Source organism: Mustelus asterias, chromosome 24 (genome assembly GCF_964213995.1).
Source record: "Mustelus asterias chromosome 24, sMusAst1.hap1.1, whole genome shotgun sequence".
Lineage (NCBI taxonomy): Eukaryota > Metazoa > Chordata > Chondrichthyes > Carcharhiniformes > Triakidae > Mustelus > Mustelus asterias.
In genome coordinates, this window is record NC_135824.1 from 38459451 (window position 1) to 38482084 (window position 22634).

Genomic DNA, 22634 nt, shown 5'->3' on the forward strand with positions numbered 1-22634 from the left:
TGGGTAACACGGTCCCTGTCACGCACTATGGGCTGCGTAACACAGTCCCTGCCACGCACACTGGGCTGCGTAACACTGTCCTTGTCACGCACTATGGGCTGCGTAACACTGTCCCTGTCACGCACTATGGGCCGCGTAACACTTTCCCTGACACGCACTATGGGCTGCGTAACATGGTCCCTGTCACGCACTATGGGCTGCGTAACACGGCCCCTGTCACGCACTATGGGCTGCGTAACACTGTCGCTGTCGCGCACTCTGGGCTGCTTAACACTGTCCCTGTCGCGCACTCTGGGCTGCGTAACACGGTCCCTGTCACGCACTCTGGGCTGCGTAACACTGTCCCTGTCACGCACTATGGGCTGCGTAACACTGTCCCTGTCACGCACTCTGGGCTGCGTAACACGGTCCCTGTCACGCACTCTGGGCTGCGTAACACTGTCCCTGTCACGCACTATGGGCTGCGTAACACTGTCCCTGTCGCGCACTATGGGCTGCTTAACACTGTCCCTGTCGCGCACTCTGGGCTGCGTAACACAGTCCCTTTCACGCACTATGGGCTGCGTAACACTGTCCCTGTCACGCACTATGGGTTGCGTAACACGGTCCCTGTCACGCACTATGGCTGCGTAACACAGTCCCTATCACGCACTATGGGCTGCGTAACACGGTCACTGTCACGCACTATGGGCTGCGTAACACTCTCCCTGTCACGCACTATGGGCTGCATAGCACTGTCCATGTCACGCACGCTGGGCTGCGTAACACGGTCCCTGACACGCACTATGGGCTGCGTAACACGGTCCCTGACACACACTCTGGGCTGGGTAACACGGTCCCTGTCACGCACTATGGGCTGCGTAACACTGTCCCTGTCACGCATTATGGGCTGTGTAACACTGTCCTTGTCACGCACTATGGGCTGCGTAACACTGTCCCTGTCACGCACTATGGGCCGCGTAACACTGTCCGTCACACACTCTCGGCTGCGTAACACGTTCCCTGTCACGCACTCTGGGCTGCGTTACACTGTCCCTGTCACGCACTATGGGCTGCGTAACACTGTCCGTCACACACTCTCGGCTGCGTAACACTGTCCCTGTCACGCACTAAGGGCTGCGTAACACTGTCCCTGTCACGCACTATGGGCTGCGTAACACTGTCCCTGTCACGCATTATGGGCTGCGTAACACGGTCCCTGTCACGCAATCTGGGCTGCGTAACACGGTCCCTGTCACGCACTATGGGCTGCGAAACACTGTCCCTGTCACGCACTCTGGGCTGCGCAACACTGTCCCTGTCACGCACTCTGGGCTGCGTAACACTGTCCCTGTCACGCACTCTGGGCTGCGTAACACGGTCCCTGTCACGCCCTATGGACTGCGTAACACGGTCCCTCTCACACACTCTGGGCTGCGTAACACTGACCCTGTCACGCATTATGGGCTGCGTAACACTGTCCCTGTCACGCACTATGGGCCGCGTAACACTGTCCCTGTCACGCACTACGGGCCGCGTAACACTGTCCGTCACACACTCTCGGCTGCGTAACACGTTCCCTGTCACGCACTCTGGGCTGCGTTACACTGTCCCTGTCACGCACTATGGGCTGCGTAACACTGTCCGTCACACACTCTCGGCTGCGTAACACTGTCCCTGTCACGCACTAAGGGCTGCGTAACACTGTCCCTGTCACGCACTATGGGCCGCGTAACACTTTCCCTGTCACGCACTATGGGCTGCGTAACACGGTCCCTGTCACGCAATCTGGGCTGCGTAACACGGTCCCTGTCACGCACTATGGGCTGCGAAACACTGTCCCTGTCACGCACTCTGGGCTGCGCAACACTGTCCCTGTCACGCACTCTGGGCTGCGTAACACTGTCCCTGTCACGCACTCTGGGCTGCGTAACACGGTCCCTGTCACGCCCTATGGACTGCGTAACACGGTCCCTCTCACACACTCTGGGCTGCGTAACACTGACCCTGTCACACACTCTCGGCTGCGTAACACTGTCCCTGTCACGCACTATGGGCCGCGTAACACTGTCCCTGTCACGCACTATGGGCCGCGTAACACTGTCCCTGTCACGCACTATGGGCTGCGAAACACGGTCCCTGTCACGCACTCTGGGCTGCGTAACACGGTCCCTGTCACGCACTCTGGGCTGCGTTACACTGTCCCTGTCACGCACTCTGGGCTGCGTTACACTGTCCCTGTCACGCACTATGGGCTGCGTAACACTGTCCGTCACACACTCCCGGCTGCGTAACACTGTCCCTGTCACGCACTAAGGGCTGCGTAACACTGTCCCTGTCACGCACTATGGGCCGCGTAACACTTTCCCTGTCACGCACTATGGGCTGCGTAACACGGTCCCTGTCACGCACTCTGGGCTGCGTAACACGGTCCCTGTCACGCACTATGGGCTGCAAAACACCGTCCCTGTCACGCACTCTGGGCTGCGTAACACTGTCCCTGTCACGCACTATGGGCTGCGTAACACGGTCCCTTTCACGCACTATGGGCTGCGTGACACGGTCCCTGTCATGCACTATGGGTTGCGTAACACGGTCCCTGTCACGCACTATGGATGTGTAACACGGTCCCTATCACGCACTATGGGCTGCGTAACACGGTCCCTGACACGCACTATGGGCTGCGTAACACGGTCCCTGACACGCACTCTGGGCTGCGTAACACTGTCCCTGTCACGCACTCTGGGCTGCGTAACACGGTCCCTGTCACACCCTATGGACTGCGTAACACGGTCCCTCTCACACACTCTGGGCTGCGTAACACTGACCCTGTCACGCATTATGGGCTGCGTAACACTGTCCCTGTCACGCACTATGGGCCGCGTAACACTGTCCCTGTCACGCACTATGGGCCGCGTAACACTGTCCGTCACACACTCTCGGCTGCGTAACACGTTCCCTGTCACGCACTCTGGGCTGCGTTACACTGTCCCTGTCACGCACTATGGGCTGCGTAACACTGTCCGTCACACACTCTCGGCTGCGTAACACTGTCCCTGTCACGCACTAAGGGCTGCGTAACACTGTCCCTGTCACGCACTATGGGCCGCGTAACACTTTCCCTGTCACGCACTATGGGCTGCGTAACACGGTCCCTGTCACGCAATCTGGGCTGCGTAACACGGTCCCTGTCACGCACTATGGGCTGCGAAACACTGTCCCTGTCACGCACTCTGGGCTGCGCAACACTGTCCCTGTCACGCACTCTGGGCTGCGTAACACTGTCCCTGTCACGCACTCTGGGCTGCGTAACACGGTCCCTGTCACGCCCTATGGACTGCGTAACACGGTCCCTCTCACACACTCTGGGCTGCGTAACACTGACCCTGTCACACACTCTCGGCTGCGTAACACTGTCCCTGTCACGCACTATGGGCCGCGTAACACTGTCCCTGTCACGCACTATGGGCCGCGTAACACTGTCCCTGTCACGCACTATGGGCTGCGAAACACGGTCCCTGTCACGCACTCTGGGCTGCGTAAGACGGTCCCTGTCACGCACTCTGGGCTGCTTTACACTGTCCCTGTCACGCACTCTGGGCTGCGTTACACTGTCCCTGTCACGCACTATGGGCTGCGTAACACTGTCCGTCACACACTCCCGGCTGCGTAACACTGTCCCTGTCACGCACTAAGGGCTGCGTAACACTGTCCCTGTCACGCACTATGGGCCGCGTAACACTTTCCCTGTCACGCACTATGGGCTGCGTAACACGGTCCCTGTCACGCACTCTGGGCTGCGTAACACGGTCCCTGTCACGCACTATGGGCTGCAAAACACCGTCCCTGTCACGCACTCTGGGCTGCGTAACACTGTCCCTGTCACGCACTATGGGCTGCGTAACACGGTCCCTTTCACGCACTATGGGCTGCGTGACACGGTCCCTGTCATGCACTATGGGTTGCGTAACACGGTCCCTGTCACGCACTATGGATGTGTAACACGGTCCCTATCACGCACTATGGGCTGCGTAACACGGTCCCTGACACGCACTATGGGCTGCGTAACACGGTCCCTGACACGCACTCTGGGCTGGGTAACACGGTCCCTGTCACGCACTATGGGCTGCGTAACACTGTCCCTGTCACGCATTATGGGCTGTGTAACACTGTCCTTGTCACGCACTATGGGCTGCGTAACACTGTCCCTGTCACGCACTATGGGTCGCGTAACACTTTCCCTGTCACGCACTATGGGCTGCGTAACATGGTCCTTGTCACACACTATGGGCTGCGTAACACAGCCCCTGTCACGCGCTATGGGCTGCGTAACACTGTCCCTGTCACGCACTCTGGGCTGCGTAACACTGTCCGTCACACACTCTCGGCAGCGTAACACGGCCCCTGTCACCCACTATGGGCTGCGTAACACTGTCCCTGTCGCGCACTCTGGGCTGCTTAACACTGTCCCTGTCGCGCACTCTGGGCTGCGTAACACGGTCCCTGTCACGCACTCTGGGCTGTGTAACACGGTCCCTGTCACGCACTCTGGGCTGCGTAACACTGTCCCTGTCACGCACTCTGGGCTGCATAACACTGTCTCTGTCGCGCACTCTGGGCTGCGTAACACGGTCCCTGTCACGCACTCTGGGCTGCGTAACACTGTCCCTGTCTCGCACTATGGGCTGCGTAACACTGTCCCTGTCACGCACTCTGGGCTGCGTAACACTGTCCGTCACACACTCTCGGCTGCGTAACACAGCCCCTGTCACCCACTATGGGCTGCGTAACACTGTCCCTGTCGCGCACTCTGGGCTGCTTAACACTGTCCCTGTTGCGCACTCTGGGCTGCGTAACACGGTCCCTGTCACGCACTCTGGGCTGCGTAACACTGTCCCTGTCACGCACTATAGGCTGCGTAACACTGTCTCTGTCACGCACTCTGGGCTGCGTAACACTGTCCGTCACACACTCTGGGCTGCGTAACACTGTCCCTGTCACGCACTATGGGCTGCGTAACACTGTCCCTGTCGCGCACTCTGGGCTGCTTAACACTGTCCCTGTCACGCACTCTGGGCTGCGTAACACGGTCCCTGACACGCACTCTGGGCTGGGTAACACGGTCCCTGTCACGCACTATGGGCTGCGTAACACTGTCCCTGTCACGCATTATGGGCTGTGTAACACTGTCCTTGTCACGCACTATGGGCTGCGTAACACTGTCCCTGTCACGCACTATGGGTCGCGTAACACTTTCCCTGTCACGCACTATGGGCTGCGTAACATGGTCCTTGTCACACACTATGGGCTGCGTAACACAGCCCCTGTCACGCGCTATGGGCTGCGTAACACTGTCCCTGTCACGCACTCTGGGCTGCGTAACACTGTCCGTCACACACTCTCGGCAGCGTAACACGGCCCCTGTCACCCACTATGGGCTGCGTAACACTGTCCCTGTCGCGCACTCTGGGCTGCTTAACACTGTCCCTGTCGCGCACTCTGGGCTGCGTAACACGGTCCCTGTCACGCACTCTGGGCTGTGTAACACGGTCCCTGTCACGCACTCTGGGCTGCGTAACACTGTCCCTGTCACGCACTCTGGGCTGCATAACACTGTCTCTGTCGCGCACTCTGGGCTGCGTAACACGGTCCCTGTCACGCACTCTGGGCTGCGTAACACTGTCCCTGTCTCGCACTATGGGCTGCGTAACACTGTCCCTGTCACGCACTCTGGGCTGCGTAACACTGTCCGTCACACACTCTCGGCTGCGTAACACAGCCCCTGTCACCCACTATGGGCTGCGTAACACTGTCCCTGTCGCGCACTCTGGGCTGCTTAACACTGTCCCTGTTGCGCACTCTGGGCTGCGTAACACGGTCCCTGTCACGCACTCTGGGCTGCGTAACACTGTCCCTGTCACGCACTATAGGCTGCGTAACACTGTCTCTGTCACGCACTCTGGGCTGCGTAACACTGTCCGTCACACACTCTGGGCTGCGTAACACTGTCCCTGTCACGCACTATGGGCTGCGTAACACTGTCCCTGTCGCGCACTCTGGGCTGCTTAACACTGTCCCTGTCACGCACTCTGGGCTGCGTAACACGGTCCCTGTCACGCACTCTGGGCTGCGTAACACGGTCCCTGTCGCGCACTCTGGGCTGCTTAACACTGTCCCTGTCGCGCACTCTGGGCTGCGTAACACGGTCCCTGTCACGCACTCTGGGCTGCGTAACACTGTCCCTGTCACGCACTATGGGCTGCGTAACACTGTCCCTGTCACGCACTCTGGGCTGCGTAACACTGTCCGTCACACACTCTCGGCTGCGTAACACTGTCCCTGTCACGCACTATGGGCTGCGTAACACTGTCCCTGTCGCGCACTCTGGGCTGCTTAACACGGTCCCTGTCACGCACTCTGGGCTGCGTAACACTGTCCCTGTCACGCACTCTGGGTTGCGTAACACGGTCCCTGTCACGCACTCTGGGCTGCGTAACACGGTGCCTGTCACGCACTCTGGGCTGCGTAACACTGTCCCTGTCACGCACTCTGGGCTGCGTAACACTGTCCCTGTCACGCACTCTGGACTGCGCAACACTGTCCCTGTCACGCACTCTGGGCTGCGTAACACTGTCCCCGTCACGCACTCTGGGCTGCGTAACACGGTCCCTCTCACACACTCTGGGCTGTGAAACACGGTCCCTGTCACGCACTCTGGGCTGCGTAACACGGTCCCTGTCACGCACTCTGGGCTGTGTTACACTGTCCCTGTCACGCACTATGGGCTGCGTAACACTGTCCTTCACACGGTCTCGGTTGCGTAACACTGTCCCCGTCACGCACTAAGGGCTGCGTAACACTGTCCCTGTCACGCACTATGGGCCGCGTAACACTTTCCCTGTCACGCACTATGGGCTGCGTAACACGGTCCCTGTCACGCACTCTGGGCTGCGTAACACGGTCCCTGTCACGCACTATGGGCTGCGAAACACGGTCCCTGTCACGCACTCTGGGCTGCGTAACACTGTCCCTGTCACGCACTATGGGCTGCGTAACACGGTCCCTTTCACGCACTATGGGCTGCGTGACACGGTCCCTGTCATGCACTATGGGTTGCGTAACACGGTCCCTGTCACGCACTATGGCTGCGTAACACGGTCCCTATCACGCACTATGGGCTGCGTAACACGGTCCCTGTCACGCACTCTGGGCTGCGTAACACTGTCCCTGTCACGCACTATGGGCTGCGTAACACTGTCCCTGTCACGCACTCTGGGCTGCGTAACACTGTCCGTCACACACTCTCGGCTGCGTAACACTGTCCCTGTCACGCACTATGGGCTGCGTAACACTGTCCCTGTCGCGCACTCTGGGCTGCTTAACACGGTCCCTGTCACGCACTCTGGGCTGCTTAACACTGTCCCTGTCACGCACTCTGGGCTGCGTAACACGGTCCCTGTCATGCACTCTGGGCTGCGTAACACGGTCCCTGTCACGCACTATGGGCTGCGTAACACTGTCCCTGTCACGCACTCTGGGCTGCGTAACACTGTCCCTGTCACACACTCTGGGCTGCGTAACACTGTCCCTGTCACGCACTCTGGGCTGCGCAACACTGTCCCTGTCACGCACTCTGGGCTGCGCAACACTGTCCCCGTCACGCACTCTGGGCTGCGTAACACTGTCCCCGTCACGGACTCTGGGCTGCGTAACACGGTCCCTCTCACGCACTCTGGGCTGCGTAACACGGTCCCTGTCACGCACTCTGGGCTGTGTTACACTGTCCCTGTCACGCACTATGGGCTGCGTAACACTGTCCGTCACACACTCTCGGCTGCGTAACACTGTCCCCGTCACGCACTAAGGGCTGCGTAACACTGTCCCTGTCACGCACTATGGGCCGCGTAACACTTTCCCTGTCACGCACTATGGGCTGCGTAACACGGTCCCTGTCACGCACTCTGGGCTGCGTAACACGGTCCCTGTCACGCACTATGGGCTGCGAAACACGGTCCCTGTCACGCACTCTGGGCTGCGTAACACTGTCCCTGTCACGCACTATGGGTGCGTAACACGGTCCCTGTCATGCACTATGGGTTGCGTAACACGGTCCCTGTCACGCACTATGGCTGCGTAACACGGTCCCTATCACGCACTATGGGCTGCGTAACACGGTCCCTGTCACGCACTATGGGCTGCGTAACACTCTCCCTGTCACGCACTATGGGCTGCATAGCACTGTCCATGTCACGCACTCTGGGCTGCGTAACACGGTCCCTGACACGCACTATGGGCTGCGTAACACGGTCCCTGACACACACTCTGGGCTGGGTAACACGGTCCCTGTCACGCACTATGGGCTGCGTAACACTGTCCCTGTCACGCACTATGGGCTGCGTGACACGGTCCCTGTCATGCACTATGGGTTGCGTAACACGGTCCCTGTCACGCACTATGGCTGCGTAACACGGTCCCTATCACGCACTATGGGCTGCGTAACACGGTCCCTGTCACGCACTATGGGCTGCGTAACACTCTCCCTGTCACGCACTATGGGCTGCGTAACACTGTCCCTGTCACGCACTATGGGCTGCGTGACACGGTCCCTGTCATGCACTATGGGTTGCGTAACACGGTCCCTGTCACGCACTATGGCTGCGTAACACGGTCCCTATCACGCACTATGGGCTGCGTAACACGGTCCCTGACACGCACTATGGGCTGCGTAACACGGTCCCTGACAGACACTCTGGGCTGGGTAACACGGTCCCTGTCACGCACTATGGGCTGCGTAACACTGTCCCTGTCACGCATTATGGGCTGTGTAACACTGTCCTTGTCACGCACTATGGGCTGCGTAGCACTGTCCCTGTCACGCACTATGGGCCGCGTAACACTTTCCCTGTCACGCACTATGGGCTGCGTAACATGGTCCCTGTCACACACTATGGGCTGCGTAACACGGCCCCTGTCACGCACTATGGGCTGCGTAACACTATCGCTGTCGCGCACTCTGGGCTGCTTAACACTGTCCCTGTCGCGCACTCTGGGCTGCGTAACACGGTCCCTGTCACGCACTCTGGGCTGCGTAACACGGTCCCTGTCACGCACTCTGGGCTGCGTAACACTGTCCCTGTCACGCACTCTGGGCTGCGTAACACTGTCCGTCACACACTCTCGGCTGCGTAACACTGTCCCTGTCACGCACTAAGGGCTGCGTAACACTGTCCCTGTCACGCACTAAGGGCTGCGTAACACTGTCCCTGTCACGCACTATGGGCCGCGTAACACTTTCCCTGTCACGCACTCTGGGCTGCGTAACACGGTCCCTGTCACGCACTCTGGGCTGTGTAACACGGTCCCTGTCACGCACTCTGGGCTGCGTAACACGGTCCCTGTCACGCACTATGGGCTGCGAAACACGGTCCCTGTCACGCACTCTGGGCTGCGTAACACTGTCCCTGTCACGCATTCTGGGCTGCGTAACACGGTCTCTGTCACGCACTCTGGGCTGCGTAACACTATCCCTGTCACGCACTATGGGCTGCGTAACACTGTCCCTGTCGCACACTCTGGGCTGCTTAACACTGTCTCTGTCGCGCACTCTGGGCTGCGTAACACGGTTCCTGTCACGCACTCTGGGCTGCGTAACACAGTCCCTGTCACGCATTATGGGCTGCGTAACACTGTCCCTGTCATGCACTATGTGCTGTGTAACACTGTCTCTGTCGCGCACTCTGGGCTGCGTAACACAGTCCCTGTCACACACTCTGGTCTGCGTAACAATGTCCCTGTCACGCACTCTGGGCTGCGTAACACTGTCCCTGTCACGCACTCTGGGCTGCGTAACACGGTCCCTGTCATGCACTATGGGCTGCGTAACACGGTCCCTGGGACGCAGTATGGGCTGCGTAACACTGTCCCTGTCATGCACACTGGGTTGCGTAACACGGTCCCTGTCACGCACTATGGGCTGCGTGACACAGTCCTGGTCACATACTATGGGCTGCGTGACACTGTCCCTGTCACGCACTATGGGCTGTTTAAACACAGTCCCTGTCACACACCATGCGCTGAGTAACACAGCCCGTGTCACACACTTTGGGCTGTATAATACCATCCCCGTCACACACTACGGGCTCTATATTACAGTCCCTGTCACACACTATGGGCTATATAACACTGTTCCTGTCACTCACTACGGGCTGTATAACACAGACCGTGTTACACAATACGGGCTGTGTCTCACACTTTGTGCTGAATAACAGAGTCCCTGCTGTGTAACACACAACCCAGACATTTCTAGGCTGCTAACAGTCAGACACAATGAGACATTGCAGCAGAAACTCAGTCTTTATCCTGCAAAATATGTAACAAATATCTGGCAATTTGAATGTATTTGGATTAATGATCTTCACATTTTTACAAATATGGTATTCTTAATATATGACTAGTTCCAAACTTCAGGGCAGATTATTAAACATTTATTGAGCTCTCAGTATTAAACGTACTTGTGGCCCAGCTCATGGGCAATGGTAAAGGCTAGATTGAGACCATTATCTTCAGCAAGCACACACTTGCGCTTTGCACTGCAAGCTCCTCCAAGATATGCGACTCCTGTGGGAGAATCCAAAAATGGAGAGTGATTAAATAACTGAAGGCAAAAATCAATTGAAAATAAACCTGCTTTTATACTTCCTGCTCAGTAAGTGAAGAACAGCAGCCAGGTTCCACACAGAGTATGTAACACATCGAGTTCTGTGCCAGCTGTCCTCTCCTGAGTTCTGCACAGTCTGATACTTACGTCAGCTCCGAAATTCCAACTTGAAAAGTTTTTTTGGCTCAGTTTTCACCCCGTGGTTTATATAAAACGTTATCACATTTTATTGCCACGTGGGCTGGTGGAAGGGCAGTTTCAATAAGTAGAGAAGCAAAAAAATATTTTACTCAGGAACAATCCCAGATGTTTTGACAAAGGACATGGTGGGGTGGGCGGGACGGGGTGGGAGTGAGGCGAGGTCGCCTTCTTGGCTTTGATCAGCCTGGGCTTGCAAAGATATCAGAGCTCAGCAAGGGCATGGTTTATTCTGATCTAAATCCAGATCTGGTTGAATTTTGTCTGGTTTTATATTATCAACAGCATGTGTAACCTTCAATCACATTTCCAGTAAGAACAGGAGTGAGGGTAATTAAGTAGGGGTTTATGTTGGACTTTTAACCCCAGAGTTCAGCATCCTTCTCCTGTAATCTCTCTGCACCCACTCATTTTCTGACATACAGGCTAAACATGACAATCTACTCAAATGCCATGTTTGAAAGGGTACTTCAAAAGAAACATCTGTCTCCCTTCTGTTTGTTGGTATTACAAAGAACCAGCTGCAATTTGCATGGAAACGGAAGCAGCATGTGCCTCCTCCCTCAGTGTCCCACAAGTTCCAGCAATCACTGGGAATTTAAGTCAACAAAATGAGGAAGCGCATCATGAGCATAAACAACTAGGAGGAACATGTTGTGGCTGCAGAGGAATTAGCAATTCAACTCATGTCTGTCCACAGCTGCAAGATCCAGGGATTCGGACCTCCAAATTTAAAAGACATTTGGACAGGTGCATGGATAGGAAATGTTTAGAAGGATATGGGCCAAACACAGGCAAATGGGACTAGTTAAGTTTAAGAAACCTGGTCGGCGTGGAAGAGTTGGGCCAAAGGGCTTGTTTCCATGCTGTATATCTCTATGACTCTGTGACCCCTGGATCCTGCACCTAAACAAAGGTTACTATCTGAACAATACTATCTTCTTGGGTCATTTGATTTGGTGCAAGGCACTCATTGATTCAGGCGGAGGCCATCGGCTGCATCTATGTAATCTTGTTTCACCATCTATCACCAGCGTGAAACACATAGCAACTCGGTGGGCATCAGCATCCATACCGCCAATGACAAGCATTCTTCACACAATGAAAATAGCAACAACTCTCAATATTCAAACTGTTGGTGTGGGAGCTTTAGGGTTGAATGTAAAGCTGGTTCCTCAGGATGTCTGTTGTGTGCTGAAAATCCATTGCTCGACTTCAATAAACCTCTTTTCCACACTCTCAAATTCCAGTTCTTCAGAACTTACTGTCTTTCTGTTTTCAGGCTACTGTCTCAGGGGTGATCCTCTCTTAAATGATCCTATAAACTTCCTCTTACATCCTCAGAAAGTCCTACTGAGGCAATCTCACCAACTTCATTCTAATATCTCTCATTGGTGCCAACTCGGAGACTGTCCATTCTGCATGTAGACCAGCTTTCACTGCCCCACTCTGCATCTCCCTCCAGAATGTATATTCACTTCCCATCCATGAGCTTACTGTGGACATTGACATTGTGATCTTGAGAGAGACAGAGTTGGTGAGTGATGACAACCTTCTCCTTCATAAAGCTTCCCTGTCTGGCTACAACTTGCCCAATGCCTGGGAAAATAATGCTGAGCTTTGGCACCATTGCTGAATGCATTAAACCACCCACCTGCGATTCTCCGCCCCACTCCGTTCTAGTGAGCTCTGTACTGGGAGCAATGCGGCCGGATAATCGCAGCCACTATCTCCAAATAGACAAGTATTAAACACCTAGGTGGTAATTGTGCTGGGAAAAGAGAGAGAGAGGATTTCAGAAAGGAAGAGAAAGAAGGTGCTGTGGAGCCCCAAGGAAGAAAGGCGGTGTTACAGGGCCTAGGGCAAAACAAAAGTGTTTGGACGTCAAAACTCCAAACTTACAGGAAAATACAACTGGCGTTTTTTTCATGAAGCATGAAGGAATTGGCGGACATTGCGAACACAATCAATTTGACGAATGCAGAAATAAATAATTAAATGTGATTACAGGGTGACAAGTCTAATAAAAACAACAATGGCACAAAGAAGTGACTTGGTTTTCATTGGCATTATTCAGAAACAGCTTTCAGTCCGGTGCTCACCAAATGAACTAATACACTCAAATAACAACTACTTTGTCATCTTGAGAACCAAAGCCAAGGCTGCTGCAATATAACGGCAACATAATCCTTCACTCACTCTCGGTAATGTGCTCGTTTGTTTGTGAAACGTGAGTGAATTTTCTCATTTACTTGTTTGTTCATTTGTTAATGTTCTCAGTGCGTTATCTTTCATTTTAACTGTTTTTAAACCCCATAAGGGATAGGAATTACAAAAGCAAAATCTTGGAAGACTTTTGCTCTTTTCATAATCTAATAAAATTAATAGTATAATGATAAATAATAATATAATAGTAAATAGCATGCCACAAGAGTATCATAAGAAAAACAAATGTTATATTTCCAAGATCACTGCATTTCTAATTTATATTTGGGCAAGAGAAAATCCCTGGGAAATATTTGTTTGGAAGGGGGTTGTGAGATTTGGCATTTTCACAAAAGGGGTTAGTGGAATGTCCAAATGTGGGAACTGCTGGATTAGATTAATTTGTTGTTAGCCAGACAGAGGATCTACAGTTATAAAGTAACATAGGAACAAGGGAAGGCCATTCAAGTCTGCTCTGTCTTTCAATTAGATCCTGGTTTATCTGTAGCTCAACTCCATTTATTGCCTTTGCTCCATATCCCTTGATACCATTACCTAAAAAAAAATCTATCCATCTTAGTCTTAACAATTTCAATTGATCCTCAACATCCACAGGGTTTTAGAGGAGTAAGTTCCAGATTTCCACTGCCTTTTCTGTGAATAAGCACTTCCTGACATCACCCTTGAACAGTCTGCCGATGGTGTTACGATGGTGTTCTCTTGTTCTAGATTTTGCCCAACCAGAAATAGTTTTTCTGCAAGTACCCAATCAAATCAACTTAATAGTTCAAAAACATGCATCCTGTCACTCCTTCTGGACTCTTTATTCATTCATCCATGTCAGACATGGGTGTCGCTGGCTGGCCAGCATTTACTAACCATCCCTAAGTGACCTTGAACTGAGTGGCTTGCTGGGCCATTTCAGAGGGCAGCTGAGAGACAACTACATCGCTGTGGCTCTGGAGTCACATGTAGGCCAGACCAGGTAAGGACGGCAGACTTCCTTTCCGAATGAACCAGATGGGTTCTTCCAACAATTGATAATGGTAACATGGTCATCAGTAGATTCTTAATCCCAGATATTTTCTATTGAATTCAAATTCCACCACTTGTCGTGGCGGGATTTGAACCCAGGACCCAGAACATCAGCTGAGTTTCTGGATTAATAGTCTAACAATAATACCACTAGGCCATTGCCTAGTGGTATTATCGGCTTAATTGATACAACCTGCTCTTTCAGTAGTTATCATTCGGATCAATTCACACTGCATCCTTTCCAAGGCCAACATATCTTTGCTGATGTTTGGCATCTGAAGGTGAACCCAGTACGAAGGGAGAGAAATCATGGACGATGATGCTTCTTTTTTTTAAATATAGGTTTAGCAAAACTGTTTGGTTTTGTACTCTATGCCTCTATCTACAAATCCCACTGAAAGTTCAGCCTACACTTTACAACCACTGCTTTGTCAGACAATTACACACAACTTGGTCATTCATATTATGCAATTAGCTCTGCTTCTTTAAACCTATCCCTGTGCAATAGCCAGACAGCAACATCCAAAAGGCTTGAACCTCACAAGCACCACAAACAACAATCCTAAGCATAAATGTGAATACCTTGAACTAACAGTGACATATTCTATTGGCGCATGACTCCTGATTTCAACTCCAAATTTAAAAATGGAAAAATCATCCAGTATTAGCACCAATCAATTCATCAACCAATAACATGCTGTTTCTATCCACTCAAGTGGGCTTTGTTAACAGTAAAATCACGCTTTGCATTGATCGATAAATAGTTTCTCATTTTAAATTGAAGCTAACCACATTGACAAACACCCAGCATCAAGCATACAATAGGGGAACAAAGTACTACAGATGCTGGAAATCTGAAACATAAATAGAAAATGCTGGAAATCTCAGCAAGCCAGGCAGTATCTGTGGGTAAAGGAACAGGGGGAAATCTTACTAAACAAGAGCAGAGCATTGTTTCACGTAAAGCAGGCTTATGCCTGTTATGGGCGTGAATCTAATGGCATCATTAGTAAGGGGTGGGGAAGATTCAAGATCGCGATCTCGCCAGCGAGAACTGCTACTTCCAGATCTTGAGTCCCGCTGGCATTCGCATGGGCAGCGAGCGTGGACTCAAGATCCCATCCGATGTTTCAGATCCACAATCTTCACCGGTTTTGACGTCTCTTCCTCTCTGCCAGACATGCTGGAGCATTTCTAACCACTACCACTTCTATTGGAGTAAAAATAACTCCTTTTGCCAGCCCCCTAAAAAGCAAATCGGACTCCTGCGAGCCTTATTCCCCTCGTGCAAGAAACCCAGCAGCTGGTGCCTGAGATCTAGTTTGATACAATATTAAACATGGCTTTCAAAAAAAAAAGTTAAGGTACAAAGTAAACATAAACAACTTGCTGAGCCAAAAATATGAATGGCAAAGCAATAAATTGATAACTTTAAAAAAAAGTAATTCCAAAGATGAGTAATCCATAAAACATGACTAACACCACTGCCAAACAATAAAGCCGTTTTTGCCATTTCATTTAAGAAGAAGAGCTCGAGTGTCCTGGTCACCAGTGAAGACAGAGGGGACCAAGGCCAAGCTAAGGAGTTGGGTTTAACTAACACCAACCTTATGTTCGACTCTGTACACTCCCAGCTGGCCTCGGTGGAATTCATATGAAAGTGGGGGTTGAAAGCAGATCGCCTTTCAGTCTGGATTTTCCTCCTCTCCCTGCCCATTGTGTAGATAGGTTTTTGGCAACAGTGGAGAAGGGTGTTTGTGTATGTGTCCATTGCACTCTCTGTACCTCAGACACACACTCTCTCTCTCGTGCACTCATTGAGGGAGGATTGAGGTTGGGAGGAAACATAGGAACACAGAACACTTAGAACCCATTCAGAATGGGAACCAGAGCCACCTGTGGACGAAGTAAAGACTGAGTCTATATTGGAGGTGAAAGTTGCTGAGTACCCGGTGGTAAAAACTCAATTTCCTCCACTTACTGATCCAGCTCTGTTATACATGAGGATAGTAAGAAGTCTCACAACACCAGGTTAAAGTCCAACAGGTTTATTTGGTAGCAAATACCATAAGCTTTCGGAGCTTCGTCAGATGGAGTGGATATCTGTTCTCCAACAGTGCACAGAGACACAGAAATCAAATTACAGAATACTAATTAGAATGCAAATCTCTACAGCCAGCCAGGTCTTAAAGGTACAGATAATGTGGGTGGAGGGAACATTAAACACAGGTTAAAGAGATGTGTATTGTCTCCAGACAGAACAGCTAGTAAGATTCTGCAAGATCAGGGGGAAAGCTGTGGGGGTTACTGATAATGTGACATAAATCCAACATCCTGGTTTAGACCGTCCTCATGTGTGCGGAACTTGGCTATCAGTTTCTGCTCAGCGACTCTGCGCTGTCGTGTGTCGTGAAGGCCGCCTTGGAGAACGCTTAACTGAAGATCCAAGGCTGAATGCCCGTGACTGCTGAAGTGCTCCCCCACAGGAAGAGAACAGTCTTGCCTGGTGATTGTCGAGAGGTGTTCATTCATCTGTTGTCGTAGCGTCTGCAGCATGGTTTCCCCAATGTACCATGCCTCGGGACATCCTTTCCTGCAGCGTATCAGGTAGACAACGTTGGCCAAGTTGCAAGAGTATGTACCGTGTACCTGGTAGATGGTGTTCTCACGTGAGATGATGGCATCCGTGTCGATGATCCGGCACGTCTTGCAGAGGTTGCTGTGGCAGGGTTGTGTGGTGTCATGGTCACTGTTCTCCTGAAGGCTGGGTAGTTTGCTGTGGACAATGGTCTGTTTGAGGTTGCGTGGTTGTTTGAAGGCAAGAAGTGGGGGTGTGGGGATGGCCTTGGCAAGATGTTCGTCTTCATCAATGACATGTTGAAGGCTCCGGAGGAGATGCCGTAGCTTCTCCGCTCCGGGGAAGTACTGGACGATGAAGGGTACTCTGTCCACTGTGTCCCGTGTTTGTCTTCTGAGGAGGTCGGTGCAGTTTTTCGCTGTGGCGCGTCGGAACTGTTGATCGATGAGTCGAGCGCCATATCCTGTTCTTAGGAGGGCATCTTTCAGCGTCTGGAGGTGTCTGTTGCGATCCTCCTCATCCAAGCAGATCCTGTGTATTCGGAGGGCTTGTCCGTAGGGGATGGCTTCTTTTACGTGTTTAGGGTGGAAGCTGAAGAAGTGGAGCATCATGAGGTTATCCGTGGGCTTGCGGTACAGTGAGGTGCTGAGGTGACCGTCCTTAATGGAGATGCGTGTGTCCAAGAATGCAACCGATTCCGGAGAGTAGTCCATGGTGAGTCTGATGGTGGGATGGAACTTGTTGATGTCATGAGGTGTAATCAATTATAACATTGGAATCTGTTAGAACGTAACGAATGGTAACATGCTGTGAGGGTCAGCTGACCAGCTCACCTGGTAGACAATGTAACCAAGGGCAAAATGATCTGGTGGTCAGCTGGCCAGGTATAAATAGAAAGCAGATGGGGATTGTGGGGAGCTTGTGTGGCCCAGGGTGTGGTGTAATGAAGTTTCTTTATTAAACCTTTTTCTTTGATTTACTTTAGTTCTTTCATTGCTTGCAACTGAAGTATCCTTACTGCCGGATGAGCACCAGGATGATCTTCAGGGCTTCAGGAACATGTAAAAATCTTCGTGCTCGTGTCATTGTCACCACTACTGGAATTCCACCTCCTATTGTCAAATCCCCTACACCACAATCCCGACTGGAGACAAAACCAGAAATATACATTGCATCCCCAAGGCTTTGTGACCAGTGAATTTGTGAATGCAGAATGCGTCACCATGGGATCCAGGCTTGGTCACAGTGAAAATAAACCAGGGGATACAGAAAGACAGTGCATAACCTGATATCCAGACAGTCATCAATTATTTGTCTGGAGTCTGTCTCATTATATTACACAATGCGGTGAAAGGCACTCTGTATTAACACAAAGAGTAGTTGCTGGAGAGGGTCGGCAAGGTTAGCAGAGGTGAGGCACAAGGTGCTTCACTTCTGACCCTGCGTTCCAGCAGCCTCTGGCCAGGTGCAAGGAAAGGAGAATGAAGATTAAGGAAGCAGCACTCAAAGCGACAAGGTCCAAACAGAAGTCCATGAGCTAGACAAGGAGGGTCTGGGAAATCTGGTATGTCCTACTACTCAGCCAATGACTGCTATTACCATTGATTGACAGCCTGTTAAGTGAGATGGATACATTCCAGACTGGCTGCTTTGCACTCTGATGATAGATCTCAGGGACATCCCTCAACTGAGTTCATTTGGTAGGTCTGTCGTTGCCTGGTTTATTTGATTCCATAGAATCTTAGAACCATAGAATCCCTACAGTGCAGAAAGAGGCCATCTGGCCCATCGAGTCTGCACCGACTCTCTAGAAGAGCATCCCATCCAGGCCCATTCCCACCCCACCCTATCCTCATAACCCCACGCATTTACCATGGCTAATCCACCTAAGCTACACATCTTTGGGCACCAAGGGGCAATTCAGCATGGCCAATCTACCTAACCTGCACATCTTTGGACTCTGGGAGGAAACTGGAGCACCTGGAGGAAAGCCACATAGACATGTGGAAAACATGCAAACTCCACACAGAGTGACCCAAGGCTGGAATCGAACCCAGATCTCTGGCGCTGTGTGGCAGCAGCGCTAACCACTTGTGCCCCCATGCCACCCTCAATCATTTGTGTTTCTTAATCTCCCTATTTTTACATCCCCTACTACATCACTTTTATTACTGATCTGCAGCCAATTTCAACCAGAGTCCTTTGCTATTCTTCAACTCTATACGCACTATATCCGCTGCCAAATTACTCTTATTGACATTCTCCCTTTTAACTCCTTTCCTCGTCTAGCTCTCCTTTCTAAAGATGCTGTCCGGTGGAAAATATAACTCCCATTCCTGTTCAGGTAGCTGTCATATCACAATAGTGACTGTGGTAACTTGGCAGAGAAAGGCAGTTGAACACATTGTGATATTTAATCCTCTTTACTTATAAAAATATCGAAATACAATACAGCATGAAGGCAGAACTGGAGGCTGCTCGATACACAGGTCCCTCACGGTAAGACTAAACCTGCGAAAACCCACATACCGGGGATGTCACTCATGCAAGCTCATACCCACTAAAGACATCAGTATATATATTCAAATAGGAAGATGCTTATTATAACACCCTGCAACAGTGACAAATGGCGTTCTTTCTTGAACGTGGGGTTACGGGACTAGGGCGGGGTGAGGGTAGGCCTGGCTGGAATGCTCTTTCGGAGAGTCGGTGTCGGGTCGATGCGTCGAATGGCCTCTTTCTGCACTGTCGGGATTCTATGGCTCTATGAAGTAGAATTGAATATAAAATGTTGTAATATACATATTTATCCAAGTTTATAAATGATACAATAAGTTTTGTAGATGGAAAAGGCAAGTTACAAAAGGATCAAGTGAACAGGAAAATCCGCGGCAAATGCAGATTAATGAGTGGAATTGTGAGCTCATCCACTTGAGATTCGAGAAAGCCAAAATGGTGAGAAAAGCTGCTGAGGAGAAGAAAGAATGAGGTGTCCAGGAGAGGGCTGAAGAGACCCATCTGTAATGTACAAGGAATTAGCTTTGGTGCATCCATCAATAAAATAATCAAAACTCTGCAACAGTATAAATTTCTCATCCATCACTTCACAATTCATTGGCCAAAATAAAAAAAACTGTAGTTTGATCTGTATTTCAGACAGTGCAGCACAAGTTACCTGATTTATTTATTTTTAAAATCCCGCATTTCCTGACCTAACTGTCACTCCGGGAAGCGTGGGAATTATGCAGGTCTGCAGGTGAGAGTGAATCAACACAGTCTCAAGGCCGCCCCTCCCCAGCTTACTGCAAATGTCCAATCTCTGGGAAAACAAGCTAGGCGAACTTAGAGCCAGACTCACTTTCCAAAGAGAACTGAGGGACTGCTATGTGCTCTGTTTCACGGAGACATGGCTCACTCCTGCTTCACCGGACAGTGCCCTACAACCAAAGGGCTTTTCAATCCATCGAATGGACCGTATAGCGGCCTCAGGCAAGGCTAGGGGAGGTGGGGTCTGCTTCCTAATCAATACATCATGGTGCCTAGACGTAGCAACACTGGCAACCTTCTGCTCCCCAGACTTGGAATATCTGGTGCTAAAATGTCGTCCCTATGACCTTCCGCGGGAGTTCACCTCCGGTATCCTGATGGCAGTTTACATCCCACCTCAGCGGACGTAAAGATCATGCTGGACAAAATATACACCGCCAAGAATAGCATTGAGACGAAACATCCCGAGGCCTTGTTCATTGTGGCCGGGGACTTCAATCAGGCCAAGCTCAACAGCGTACTACCAAGTTACCACCAACACGTCTCCTGTTCCACCAGAGGCCCAAACATCCTAGACCACTGCTCCACAAATATCAAACATGCCGACCGCTCTATTGCCTGCTCACACTTTGGCAAATCAGACCACAAGGCTGTGCTCCTGCTCCCGGCTTACAAGCAAAAACCGAAACGGGAGAATCCATCAAAGAAAGTCGTGCAAGGTTGGTCTGAGGAACTGGATGATCTCCTACGGGGCTGCTTGGAGTCAGTGGACTGGTCAGTATTTTAAAACTCTGTGGCCGGCCTGAACGAGTACGCCACTACAGTAACTGGCTTCATTCGTAAGTGTGTAGGGGACACACTTACTAATGAAGTGTGCCAAAGAAGCAAATCCGTGTGTTCCCCAACCGGAAACCATGGATGAACAGGGATATCCACTGCTTGCTGAAGTCCAGATTTGAGGCGTTCAAGTCAGGCGACACTGACCTATACAAGAAAGCCAGATACGATCTAAGGGGAGCCATCAAAGATGCCAAAAGACAGTACCGGACCAAGCTAGAGTCTCAAGCTTGCCATACCGACGCCCGACGACTATGGCAAGGTCTGCAAGACTTAACAGGCTACAAGATGAAGGCATGTAAAATTGCTGGCTCCAACACACCCCTCCCTGATGAGCTCAATGCATTCTACGCCCATTTTGAGCAAGAGGTCATCGAGAGCATGCCCTCCACCCTGGAAGAACCTGTATCTGGGGTCACCATTGCAGATGTCAGAGCAGCTTTCTCGAAGGTCAACCCACAGAAAGCATGGCCCGGATCGGGTACCCGGACAAGCACTCAGATCCTGCATGGATCAGCTAGTGGGAGTATTCACAGGCATCTTCAACCTCTCTTTACAACAATCCGAGGTCCCTATCTGCTTCAAGACGACCATCATCATCCCGGTACCTAAAAAAAACCAAGTAGCGTGCCTTAATGACTATCGGCCGGTGGCTCTGACACCCATCATTATGAAGTGCTTCGGAAGGCTAGTCATGGCACGAATCAATTCCAGCCTCCCGGACTACCTGGATCCACTACAGTTTGCCTACTGCCGCAACAGGTCCACAGCAGATACCATCTCCCTGGCCCTGCACTCAACCCTGGAACACCTAGATAACAAGGACACCTATGTCAGACTCCTATTTATTGAATATAGCTCAGTCTTTAACACCATTATTCCCATGAAATTCATCTCCAAACTCCGTGGCCTAGGCCTCGGCACCTCTCTCTGCGACTGGATCCTGAACTTCCTAAGTCTCAGACCACAATCAGTAAAGATAGGCAACACCTCCTCCACTATCATCCTCAACACCGGTGCCCCACAAGGCTGTGTTCTCAGCCCCCTACTATACTCCTTATACACCTATGACTGTGGGGCCAAATTCCCCTCCAATTCGATTTTCAAGTTTGCTGATGACACCATCGTAGTGGGTCGGATCTCAAACAATGACGAGACAGAGTACAGGAATGAGATAGAGAATCTGGTGAACTGGTGCGGCAACAATAATCTCTCCCTCAATGTCAACAAAATGAAAGAGATTGTCATCGTCTTCAGGAAGCATAAAGAGGAACATGCCCCTGTCTAAATCAACGGGGATGAAGTAGAAAAGGTCGAGAGCTTCACGTTTTTAGGTGTCTAGATCACCAACAACCTGTCCTGGTCCCCCCATGCCGACACTATAGTTAAGAAAGCCCACCAATGCCTCTACTTTCTCAGAAGGCTAAGGAAATTTGGCATGTCAGCTACGACTCTCACCAACCTTTACAGATGCACCATAGAAAGCATTCTTTCTGGTTGTATCACAGCTTGGTATGGCTCCTGTTCTGCCCAAGACCGCAAGGAACTACAAAAGGTCGTGAATGTAGCCCAATCCATCACGCAAACCAGCCTCCCATCCATTGACTCTGTCTACACTTCCCGCTGCCTCGGAAAAGCAGCCAGCGTAATAAGGACCCCACGCACCCTGGACATTCTCTCTTCCACCTTCTTCTCTCTGCCTCAGGTGGTGGTGAAGGCGGGTTCACTGAATATTTTTAAGGTGGAGGTAGATAAATTCTTACTAGGCAGAGGAATCAAAGGTTATCAGGGTAAATGAGAATGTGGAATTTGAAACACAAAAAGACCAACCATGAGCTTATTGAATGGCGGAGCAGGCTTGAGGGGCCAAACGGCCCA

General features: G+C 51.4%; 1 protein-coding gene across 2 annotated transcripts in view; it reads right to left on the reverse strand.

Moving 5' to 3' along the window:
• adamts17 (ADAM metallopeptidase with thrombospondin type 1 motif, 17) overlaps positions 1-22634 on the reverse strand; it is a 524080-nt gene that overhangs the window by 336562 nt on the left and 164884 nt on the right. For both annotated transcript variants that reach the window (XM_078241579.1, XM_078241578.1), the window contains exon 8: positions 10491-10596. In XM_078241579.1, the coding sequence (XP_078097705.1) occupies positions 10491-10596 (106 nt within the window). The remainder of the gene's footprint in view (positions 1-10490; positions 10597-22634) is intronic.